Genomic DNA, 13,038 nt, shown 5'->3' with positions numbered 1-13,038 from the left:
TGTACCCAAGGTGGTCATACTTATCTCCAGAGGGCGAGTCCGACCCCATGAGGTGGTCCTGTATTAAACCACCCCTAGGGGGACTATTGGGTAGCGGCCGCACCTCCCTAGCTTCATAGGAAAGGGCTCACCCCTGGGGAGAAGTGACAACAGTTGGCGAATCAGGAGGAGTGGTTACAACAGAGAGTAGGAGAAGTTAACGACTGGAAGGATGAAGACTTGGTGGGTGGAGTAAGTTGAGGGGAGTGGTAGAAAGAGTAGTGGAGAGAACATGAGTGGGTGTGACTGTTCTAGCCTGAATACAAGAGCAAGTGCAAGGCACTGACCTAACTTCCTTTAGAGCACTAAGCTATTGCTAGATTAGGAACAGTTAGCCTACTTATAGGAAAGCCACACACAGGAGAAGAGAAGACAGTAGGGGGTTACCATTCAGTAGAACTAACCAAGGGTTGTAGACGCCTGGGCAAGGGAGGAGGTTCCTGGGAAGACGAAAGAAAGAGGGACAGCCCTAGGACTTTCAAACCAAAAAGAAAATCCCATGTACTGTTCGATAATCTGGAGTGTTTCTGTGCCAACTGTGAATAGTTCAAATTGAAGGTTTCCTCAACTCATGCTTGACACAATTATGTACCTAAGGCGAAGTTTCGAGCTCTTGACGCTGCACCAACACATATAAACTTTTCAAAAAATAGGTTATAACATTTGTTTTGTGCCGGCTCCTTGTCCTTCCAAGGCATAAAATAAGCAGTGTCGCATAGCAATTTGCTATGCAATGCTGTAGTTTTGCTAATCAAATGAACACTTGTGTAGCAAAGTTAGCTATTTAAGTTGCCCTCTTCAATGTAAGCACAGCTCGCCCTGCATTCCTCTCCTGCCGTCAGTGCTCTCTTCACCCTCTTTGCACTGTTCACTTCAAGTGCTAATGGAGGGAAAGTGCAGCAGTAATTCTCTCCTCCACTCTTAAGTGCCAAATGCATGTGTAGGAGTGCAAGATTTTTTTTCTCCAAATAATTGCAAACCAGATGTAATCGGGATGATAATTTGATTAAGCTTCCTAAATATATATTCTGTCTGGCAAAGACAAGTATGTGTCAACTTTATATCCTTTAAAAAGCCAGTCATGCAATTACAATCCTGAAATCTAAGTTGTTACTAAATGTAATTTTTTTGGGGGAAGACGCATCATGTTGAATAGTGAACCTTTGAAAATGTACATTATCACATGATCAAATGCTTTTGATGGTAAACCTAGTTCTGTAACTTGCAGGTTGCATACATCTTGCAACTGGTGCTCAACCCATGATCGAACGCATACTCCTTGACATTCTCGATTATCACCCAGTTGCTTTATACCAGGTACCCTGAAAGCGAGATGACCACAAACTACAATATTCCACCTAGTTTGGCCAGTTCTCTGCCTGCTACGCAATCCACTCTGCTTAGTCTTTCTTTGACTTTACATAATAAATATACAAAGCGAACTAAATGGTTACGCAAAGTAGTGATCAATAGTTCCATTCGGTCTAGATCTACTGCAATACCATACACTGTAGTTAGCATCTGGAGCTCATTTTGCTTTACGATTGCATTATATACCACCTGCAGGAGACAGCTGGCCAAACTTTTTTCCAAGCTTTTTTTATCATATCTATTTATTTGTGTCCAGTCATGCAGCTAACCTTTTACATTTTACAAACACTCATCTATGACTAAGTCGTTTCGCCCACTCAGTCGAGTAGATTTTATGAAGGGTGAGTAGCATTTACAAGAGATGTTTCAAACTTTTATTTAACATCTACTTTGTTTGTAGTAAATGTCAAATAAAAGTTTCACTGTGCATGGGTGGGCTTTGGGTGTCAGCAGTGTGCCAAACAAAGTGGGTTTGTAGTGACATGCACCATTTTACAGAAATCGCATTATAAATGTGTTGTCTTCCGTTGCTATGGGTCGAGTGCATTTCTCTTAGGTTGAATAGGTAAACTAAGTTACCCGACCTGCAGGTCTAGCTGAAGTTTAAAGAATTTGCAAGGCCTGACTCCTCTCACAAATGTAGTAAGCAAAACTGCTGTATTGTTGCTCATTTCATGTCTTGGGTACAAATAACATCCGGTGACATTAACAATATTAGTACAACATTGCTAATCAAATGGGTCTGTTTGCTAATCAAAAACATTTTAATTAGCAAACTCTGCTAATCAATTTTTGAAAACTAATTTATGCCTCGTCTTCATATTTTTGAAGGAAGAGATCATGGAAGGGATGGCTTGGAAATGTTTATTGCATCACTCAGAGGTTCTATAGTGAATGAGTGTCAAAAATAAGTGTGGAACGTCTAGGTGCGTCACCTGCATCATAGGGCTAGTCGCGATAATGACTAGAGGTCCAAGTTGTGCTGAAAACGTCTAAGCAGGTTAAAATGCTAAAGATTCTTGAGGTACAGAAGTGGTCTATAATAATTATTTGGATTAATAAGAATGAAGAGTTTTAAGCTGAGCTGGGTCATCAAAAGTTATATCTGTGTTTTAGGAGCATGCACATAGAAAAATTATGGATGACCTTAAATAAATTACACAAAACATTTGAATCTTAAGATGGATTAATTCTTAGTTGTGAGGTTTGTGTTCCTGGTAGTACATTTCAACTGTGGATTTGGAGAGGAAGGTTTAGCAATCTATAACATATTAGTCAGCATGATCCTGTGTTGCTTAAGTTTGGTCTATTAATTGGGTAACAGCAAGCCCATGTTACCACAGTGTAAAAAGAGCTGTGGTCACTATCCGTAGACACAGAAGTTATCCTGGAGTTTAAGACTGTCTTCCAAATAGCATCTGAGGCTTAATGTGTCAGAACATGCATTAACAAATTCCTGTGGTGTGATATAGCGTTTTGAACTGCAGAATAAGTATTGTTGGCGTAAAGCAGTAGTATTTTCGGCTTCGTGAGAGGATAACTTGTCTGTGCCACAGTGTTTGGAGACACAGTAGGCAGTGGCATACAATAGAAGAAAAGGCTTCAATACAAAGTAACTGGTAACCTAATAATTAGTGCTAACAATAGGGATGTAACGGTATTAAGGCATACCGTTAAAGATACCGTGAACCACTTAATTGAACAATAATAACCGTCACATTGTTTATACCGGTATACTGTTGCTTTTCAATCTAATTTGGAAAGGCTGAAGTAAGCAAGTGCTGCGTGGTCTTGCACTGTTGGATGTGCCGTCTGCCAAGTAGTTTCAGTTGGAGCAGTTTTTAATGCCATTCCATAAACCACACGTGCCTGACACAAAATCAATATGTTAGCAATAGGAAGAATAAATACAGTGCCAAGAAGGAAAATGGTTTACTTTGGGTTGGAGGCTTTGGGGTTTATATATTTATAATGGATAATGTTTTATAAACATATGAAAATGGGGATTTCCCTGGTTCTATCATTGAATGTACATATAAGTCACACTGCGAAATGTACTCATCTCTGTGGGTATTCCTTGTTGCCATACCAAAGGGTAACATGTCTGTGATTACTGAACACCTTTTGGCCCGCAAGTAAACTAAAGGCTGTAACGTAAAGATAGAGTGCGTGTGCATGCGCACAAGCGTATACTACCATCAGACTCCTTTGATCTGTGACATGCAGGTTATCGAGATGGCAACATGTTCATCTTCACCAGTAGCCAGTGGGGGAGCTAAAAGCCTAAATGACCACTTAAGAAAAGCTATTCAGTTTGCTTTGCCAGTCGCAGCAGGGCTCGCCCCCACCCCCCTCCTCTCCACACGTGTGTTTGTGTTTGGTGGAATCAAGGGGTGGCATTTCAGTGGAAAGTATGTTGAAAAGCCCAATTCTGCCACTGGGTGCCTGGTTTTGTTTGTGATGATAAATCTGACAATTTATGACCTTTTAGAAAATATTTGTTAGATTAGTTAACTCCACCTGCTATATCGCGATAACCATGATATACCGTCATTTGGCAAGAAGGTTATTGTACCGTCATAAAACTAATACCGTAACACCCCTAGCTAACAATAGGTCATAATTTATTAACAAATATAAAACATGTTAAATATTAAAATTTTTCCAAAACCCAGCGTCAAAACTTGCCATTTGAAATGCAGTCTCCCACTACATTGATGCGTTCAATTAAACGTGACCTGGACCATTAAGCCATAAACAAAATCTACTGCTTCTTTTAACTATCTTCTCAACAGCCATCTATTTTACCACATGGTGGCAACAATAATTAACTAGGAAGGCTCTCTCAAAAATTGGCTAGCCTGAAACAGATATGAACTGAAGAAGCAGGATATAAAAAGAAAAGTCTATATACACAAACTGTTTAACAGGTATAAGAGGCACCTGACTTCACACTCTCCCCCTTTCCTGCTCTCCTTGAGGCTGCCACCTTTCACCCCAAAGACCAGAGTAAGGCCGGCGCCCTATGCCGGGCCATTATTCACTTCTACATGGACAAGGCTTGGCACTTTACTGCCACTATGGTGGTGATGCGCACACTGTGATAGACTAATGGAATAACAATCTAAAATACAAGTGGAAATGGAGGAGGCGTTGGGGACCAAATTATTCTAAGAAACTCTGCAGCAGATTTGTAAATATGCATATAAATTTAAAAGTTTTTGGGAGGAAAGCAGACTACCCCTGTCTTCGTCCAAATATCTTTTTTGTTTAATAGGTTGGCGACAAGTTGATTAACCTTTTATTAATACTAGTTAGTATATCTTTCCTCCACAACAAGGTTTTATCACATTAAGAATTTATTTTGTACTCTCAAATGTACATAAAAACACCAACATAAATTATAAAATACATTGAAATCAATTATAATAGTCCAATCAAGCAGATTGAGCAAAAATGAGGATAGCTCAGCGGCAACGTGTGCGCCTTGGCAGCTAGACGACACGAAGCAACACAGGTTCGATCCCCGGGTCCGCGCTTAGAAACCTATGGGTTTTTAAGCGCAGTATAAATATGCAACTAAAAAAACAAATAAAATAAATAAATAAAATCCTGTAACAGCACCTCGATGCCCGTGGGCTGTGTGACCACTTTAAAAATGTAAAAATAAAAAATCTAAATTGCAGCATGTTGCAACATTTACACTCGCCACTAACAAGTCTTTTGACTCATGGCGAGTAAGAAACTGAGTGCTGTGTGTATCTTCAGCATTGAGGTGGCAGGTGACTTTATAGTGGCTAATAGTTTGCTACTTGAATTGTTGCACCCTCCCGCCCGGATACAGGGTTTGAAATTGATGGGAGCTATTTAGCTCTTGCATCTGCCCGAAGCAAGCATGGTTACCTTAAAACCAACAGATTTCTTGAGCTACTTTTGGCTCCCTGGATCAACTGGTGCCTTCCAAATATGCAGATGATGGGACATTACCTGAGTGTTTGAGAACGTAAATAAAGGAGAATGAGGACACATCTACAAGACAAATCTAAAGTTACATTTGCAGTGCGCAGTTCACTCATTCTTGGGTTCCCCAGCGGTAGCTCCTGCTTGCTTGGCGATGCCCAACATCCAGGAGCTAGTTTTAGCTCCTGCTCATCAAGTCTTAATTTTAAACTCCCTTGATTATCCAGGTGCACCGCAAAGAAAATATATACGTTCTATCCACGATGGTACATGGACCCCTGTAGACCAAGTAAGATTTGCCCAGTTAGCTTCCCATTACGCTATAGGCAATGTGGTAATCAAGGCAATTTACTGCGTGTGTGGCATAGGCATGCTGTGTGGCCCTCTGTTAGGACTAAGATAGACTCAGGGGAACAAGGATGTGCTAATTGGTGGAGGTATAAGGGATTGCCCAGAGCACATATTTGAATCCCAGGTCTTCATGTCTCCTAATTTCAGAGGGTGATGTTGCACCGCATATAGAGAGCAGTTAGGAAGTAAGAGTGTAGTGAGTATGCTCCACAATTTGCCACTCTGGGGCACCCCCTGATACAACAGCCCTACATCCACCCACCACAGAGGCTACATAGTAGCATGGCCAACAAGTCGAACAGCCATACCGTCTCAAAAGATATTTTGAGGCTCATGGTGAATGACAGTAGCAGGATTCTGGATGACTGACTGTGCTCGCTGGCCGGAACCCTGCTCTTAGGCAAACAATCAAGACACCAACAGGACAGATACTCACTTGCACTGTTCACAGTTAATCATTACTGACTATTTATTTATTTATTTATTTATTTACATTTATAAAGCGCTCACACAGCCCGCAGGCATCGAGGCGCTGTTACAGGAATTGTTTTTCTTAGTTGCGTAATTGTGTTTTTTTGTCTTAGTTACGTATTTATAACGCGCTTAAACACCCGGAGGTTTCTAAGCGCGGACCCGGGGATCGAACCTGTTGCTGCTTTGTGTCGTCTTGCTTCCAAGACGCGCACGCTGCCGCTGAGCTATCCTATCCACTTAGCACAAGTATTTTTGGATTGCCTTACACCAGACAGGAGTGAACCTCAACCCACCCCATTATAGTAAAAGAAACTATTGAACTTCACTAAAGAATTCGGAATGTTCTGTTGATGCTTCTTCATAGGTGCTGTCCCCAGATCACAAATATATTGGAAGGAGCTGCTATCCAGAATCAAATAAATACCAGAAATGACCACACTCGATATAAATGCTCTAGAAATACTTTTGGCGGATAAGGTAAAAGACAGACCGGGTCGGAGATAGTGGAAGGTGAGTCTAACAAGAAAGGCAAAATGCATAAAACTGGGGATTGCAAGAGTAGAAAACAAAGTAATTGAGAACAAGAAACACATAGGAAAGAAATAAGTTGGGCCCATATTGTTTGCACATAGCACAATTTACTTCCAGAGTAATAGTTAGCCACTCTCCAGCCTTTCATTGGAAGGCAGTCTTAGATTGAACTGAAAAAAAAAATAATAAGGAGATGAACAGATAAATTAGTGACAGACACACCAAGAGGGATTGGAAACTAACAGATACGGACTTCCCACACTAATAAGACTGCCGGGAAGCACCTACCCCAGCAGAGTACGAGTGTTGCTCACCTTGTTATAGAGCTTGATGTTGGTGCCGGGGGTGGTGGAGCCGAAGTGGTAGACCAGTGGTGCCTGCACAGAGAATCCTTCCTCTACATCAGCAGGACGCTCAATGTACAAGGCACCCATGGTGCCAGGGATCGAGACGCTGCCCTGCCCCACATCCAGCTCCACGTAGGTAGGACGTCGCCCCACCCGCACAGCATAGTTGAGCAACAGCCGGCAGACTGTAGACTTGCCAACATCAGTGGGGCCAACCACCATGACACGAGGCCCACGCTCATCCTCCTTCTCTGCCAGCCTGCGCATCTGCTCCAGGGCAGTGTGGGTGTTCAGGTAGAGGAGCATGGGTGTGTCCTTGGAGATGTAGGCCACCTCTGGCTCACCACTCAACTGGACAGTGCAGCCATGCCAGGTGAAGACAGCCACTTTGCAGCCAGCGTCGAAGATGAAGCGCTTGTTGCGGGTCAACTCGGTGCCGTAGATTTCTGCCATGCCAGAGAGCAGCTCCAGCTGAACAGACTGTGCAGCATCCACCTCAAAGCGCAGCTCAGTCTCCTTCTCCAGCTCAAACTTCACGGCTGCCAGACCCCTCTCCTCATTCGGCTCCTCCGCCATGTCACACTGTAAGAGCACAAGAGAAGTGATAGAACACTACAATTATTCCTAGGAATAGCTCCTAAAACGCATGTAACCCAATATACACATTTATGTGGTGATATTCACATCTCCCATGGAGAAATCTACTTCTTGCCCCCCAGAACCATCAGTGAAAGGGTAGTTCACACAGGCAAAATGATGGTTTGTCATTTTGGACCATGTATATCGGTGTGTCTGAAGATAAATCGAGCATATGCACGTCCTAAATGGAAAAATCGTTTTTACATTGATGGAAAGATTCCGTCTTTGACCCCCTCAAAATATGTGGCAAATCCTACTGCACCCTTCCATCTTCCATCCTACAGCCAGATTAAAGTCATGGTTAAAATATATAATCCGGGGCAAAGGGGCAAAACGTACGAAACACTCGTTTCAGAGAGAGAGTGACATTTTCAGTAGTGGGATGTTGCATGAGATTCGATATAGACTGAGGAGTGCAATGGATTCCAAAAAACAAAGACCAGAAAGAGGTTTCCCGCCACCGCCGCTGCATGATCCATGAATAGCCAATGTTTTTGGTGGCGGGCTGCAGTTGCCAAGAGATTGAAGGTGTGCTTCCATTCTTGACTTTTTGTATTGCGATAATGAATACAAATACACTACTCCAGTCTTTCAAGATCCCTTTGGGGATTTGTACAATGAAGTCTAAAAATAAGCATCGGAAATATGGTCCTCTTAATGGCTGTATAACCGCTTCCATTTCTGGAAATGAAATCTTTCTCAATTTCTTTCAGTGGTGGCAGTAGCCTCTCATATTGGCTAGTTATGCTAACCGAAAGCTTTTTCAGTTGTACAGCACCTTTTCAACATTGGTGGAAATAGTTATTACATGGGTTAGATCTGAACTACTTTTATTAATTGTGAATCTGTCCTTCACAGCATACATGTACAAGTCTTCCACTACTGGTTCAGAGTTCGTTATGCACTATGGGTCGTCATTAGAAAAGGGATATATTTTGTGTTGATCTCTTGACATTTACTGCATTATTACTTAGTTTTCTAGAGGAATTTCCTTTAACACTTATTCGTGCTGCTAGAGTCTGGTAGTTAGCTAGTATTCCTCCAATTCTATTCCTGAACCCATAGCACTAAGTCTTTGATCCCGAAAAATCCAGTTAAACCATCATATACAAGTAGCAGTTTGTTTCGTTTTGCTTTGGTAAACATGGGGACTGTACAACAATGTGGGAAGCCTATGGGGAAAGAACAAAATCTAAGATTACTTGTTCGAGAGGCTTCACCACTCTCACCGGGTCCTCAATCAAGCTCTCAATACCATACAAGAGGAAACCAATTAGCATATCCATCTGATCCTGCTCATCTGCCCTGTTTATGCTTTTGATTTAGCGCCATTCTGGCTCCCATTGCTAAATTTGATTCTAGGTGTGCCCCGTTTATGCTTTTGAATTAGCCCAAACTAATGTTCATCAAGCCTCACCCGATTTTGCACCTACTCCGTGCACTTTAGCCTAGTCTAACCCAGCGGTATACTTGTGCTTAGCGCCTTACTGCCATCAATGGTAGGCCGACTGCATGTTGATTATGCCCCATCTGCCAAATTTCGAATCTAGGTTGCAGTACACTTGTGCCTTGCTAATTACCTAGTATCAATAAGCTCACGCTAAAGTTGCCCATTATCATAATAGAATGCAGACACTGCTAACTTTAACTATGTTCCCATTCTGCATTATACCATCTGCAACCCCCTGCACTAGAGGTCATTACATTAAGTTTGATGAAGGGTTAGGTAGACTGAGATGTCCTCGTCACCACCCTATCCCCTGCCCCACACCATTCCTTCCCACACTACCCCCTTTTCCCACACCAATCACAACCAAACTACATCCAACCTCCACTATGTGCACTACACATGATAAGTTGCCCCCTGTGCCTATAGTCTCAACCGCCTCCCCTCCTGACATCTCTAAGCGTAACGAGAGACTAACCAGCAGACTACCATCCAGCAGGCACTCAGCAGTAGAATATACCCATAAACTCATACGCTCAGATCGCCCTGGATGCACTGAAAATAATTGAAGGCGCAATAAGAAAAGGTGTACAGCCCCACTGAACAACCTAGGGGATATTAGCCCCAGTCTACCAATGAAGGACCCACAAACAAAGCCCATTAAGGGAGCATTACTGAATGTCAGGTCATTGGTAGCACACGCAACTGAGATTGCCGACATTATTGTGAACAATAACCTTGACTTCCTTGTAATGACAGAAACTTGGCTGCATGAGGCAGCAGGCCCTTCTATTGCCCTAGCCGTCCCAGATAATTACTCCATTCTCCGTGTAGACAGACCCACGGCTCGCGGAGGAGGAATAGCGATCATCTTTAAAGCCACTCTCAATATAGGACCAGCCACCCCTACGTCGCTAGCATCATGTGAACTCCTCTCAGTTAAGTTACAAACCTCACCTAACAGCACTATCACACTACACATCATTTACAGGCCTCCGGGACCCTTGGGTCCTTTGAAGAAGATATCACAGCCCTTGCAGCCGACACCACCAAACCCACAGCACAAAATATCATTTTAGGAGATTTCAACCTCGGTTACAAGGACACTAGCGACCCACACGCCATCTCTCTAGCCTCTGCACTACTAGAACAAGGCTATACTCAAATTAGCACCAAACCTACCCACGAAAAAGGAAGGATACTTGACTGGGTTGCGGTTCTCAATTGTACCATCACCCTACTAGATCCGACTCCACTAGTATGGCCAGACCACCACCTTATCACCTTTGAATTGCATATCAAAAACCTGGAAAAGAAAATACCCATCATTGCTCCCCCTTGCCTCACAAGGAATAAACGTATCACTGCAGATGCCCTAGTTCCTTTGGTAGCCCCCCTACTCAACGCCCTACCAGACACCAATGATACTAACACTCTAACATCTACAATGAGACCATGACTAAAGCCATTGATGCTATTGCCCCGCTAAAACTACGAAAAAGCAAACCCAAAGCCCATCTTAATTCGTGGTTCACTCCTGAGCTAAAAACACTCCGTACTGAAAAAAGAAAATGGGAATCACGTTGGAAATCAACCCCTACACCCGAAAACAAAACTAACCTTGCCATTATCACTGCCACCTACAAAAATAAGATAATCCAGGCTAAAAAAGAAACCTATGACGACAGAATAGCCCAAGCCAGCTCCAGTACTAAAGAATTATTCAACATCCTAAGAGAACTAGAGAACCCCAACCCACCGCCAGATACATGCACTAAGGATAAAACCTGATGCACCAGCATTCAAAATGCCCTTTCCAATAAAATTAAAGGACTGCAGACCAAAATAGCCGACAAAAGATCCCAACTAACAGTCATTACACCAGCACCTACCTCTACCCCCCACGTTAACTCAGGTTTCACATTAAAAAAAGTCACCATTCCTGAAGTCCACAAAATCATTGCATCCCTTAAACCATCTAACTGTAAGGGCAATAGCTGCCCAGCCCGGATTATAAAAGATGCAGCTAGAGACCTTGCCCCATTCATTACTAAACTTGTAAACTCCTCCTTCTCTAACAACTCCGTTCCTAGCTATCTCAAACAGTCTTGGGTCTTACCACTATTAATAAAACAGACCCTTGACCCGGCTATACCCACTAACTACAGACCAATTACAACAGTCCCCTTTCTACTGAAAATTTTGGACAAAATAGCCTACTTGCAAATACAAGATTATCTTGAAGCTCACAAATTACTCGGTACCCGTCAATCTGGCTTCAGACCCCAGCATGGAACAGAAACCGCACTTGTCGACCTCAAAAGCCAGATCGATGAACTAAAAGACAAAGGAAAGATGGCCATCCTACTTCTTCTTGACCTCTCTGCGGCTTTTGATCTGGTGGATCACTCCATACTTTGTAACCACCTATCCTCAGGGTCCCACTTCTCCAGTTCTGCAGTTGCCTGGATCCAATCTATCCTCGCTAACAAAACTATGCACGTGTTCTCACCTTCAGCAGCTGCTGACCCCATCCCCATCACCTGCGGAGTCCCTCAAGGATCCTGCGTCCCGCCCACTTTGTACAACATTTTTACAAAGCCACTATTGACAAACTGGACCGTTTGGGTTTCACTTACACAAATTATGCGGATGACACCCAGATACTCCTACCCCTTTCAGGAACCTATGATATAGACGTTGCGCGGATTAACAAAGTCTGCATCATCATTCAGGCATGGATGGCCACACATGGCCTATGCCTGAATGATGATAAGACAGAATTACTCCTAGTCGGATCATCTAATAACCATCTCAAATTAAGTCCTCATTACACAAATATCATCATCGATGGGAACAGTATACCCATTGCCAAACATGTAAAAACTTTAGGTTTCTACCTCGATGCCCAGTCTAACCTAAGTAAGTAGATTAACATGGCCACAGCCTACACAGGCAAGTTGTTCAGAGCCGGTAGAAATCTACTATCCCCCAACAGCTGCCTTACTCTGGCGAGAGCGCTCATACAATCTAGATTGGATTATTGCAACAGCCTTTATCTAGGAGCAAACAAAACCATCTTAAATAAACTCCAGATCATGCAAAACAACGCGCTCAGAGCATTGTTGAATATTCCCAAAAGAGAGCACATATCAGAAACTAGAAAGCACGACAGGTGGCTCTCTATACATAACAAAATTTACCTAAAAACTATCTGCCTCACTCACAAAGCGCTTAACCACCAAGCCCCCCCATCTCACAGATAAATTCACATGGAAGGTATCCAACAGAATCACAAGATCATCCAACATACCATGTCTGGCGGTGCCCAGATACAATCTAAAAAGAGGCGGAGGCTCTAGCTTCCTGGTATTAGCCGCCCAGCTTTGGAACACTCTCCCTCAGAATATTCAGACCATTCAAACCTTCAACAAATTCAGAAGCCATGTTATCACATGGATACTCAACAAAACGGAACATAACAGCTCTTGATACCATTGACCGCTAGGTGGTCTGCACAACTAGTATGTGTCATCCATCCTATACTTCTGCTATGACCTATGTATAATGTTAATATGTATATATGTACCACTGTAATTTGTCCTTGAATGCTCAAACTGTATTCATGTACACAACTGTCTATACTATGCCATGTAACCATTACTATCCTCTAGCGCCCAATTACCTCTGGGTCAGGTGCGCAATATAAATAAAATAAACAAACAAACAAACAAACAAACAAGAGCAGTGCACTGCAGCCTGAAATTCAAGTAAATCTCCTTTGACCTACGATACAAAGAGCAACCCCAGACAAGTACTTTTGCATTGTTGGGTACTTTCCAGGCTCTTGCCTTTTTTTCTGATTCAGAGTTACTATTT

At 42.7% G+C, this 13,038-nt stretch overlaps 1 protein-coding gene across 1 annotated transcript in view; it reads right to left on the bottom strand.

The window, feature by feature from the left end:
* CLP1 (cleavage factor polyribonucleotide kinase subunit 1) overlaps window positions 1-13,038 on the bottom strand; it is a 98,885-nt gene that overhangs the window by 17,196 nt on the left and 68,651 nt on the right. Inside the window, exon 2 of the mRNA XM_069629024.1 lies at window positions 7,041-7,655. Coding sequence (XP_069485125.1) covers window positions 7,041-7,649 — 609 coding nt within the window. The 5' untranslated portion in view covers window positions 7,650-7,655. The remainder of the gene's footprint in view (window positions 1-7,040; window positions 7,656-13,038) is intronic.

This window comes from Ambystoma mexicanum, chromosome 12 (assembly GCF_040938575.1).
Source record: "Ambystoma mexicanum isolate Mex_15411 chromosome 12, UKY_AmexF1_1, whole genome shotgun sequence".
Lineage (NCBI taxonomy): Eukaryota > Metazoa > Chordata > Amphibia > Caudata > Ambystomatidae > Ambystoma > Ambystoma mexicanum.
Note: the sequence above shows the minus strand (reverse complement) of the source record. Positions and strands in the feature narration are given on the sequence as shown.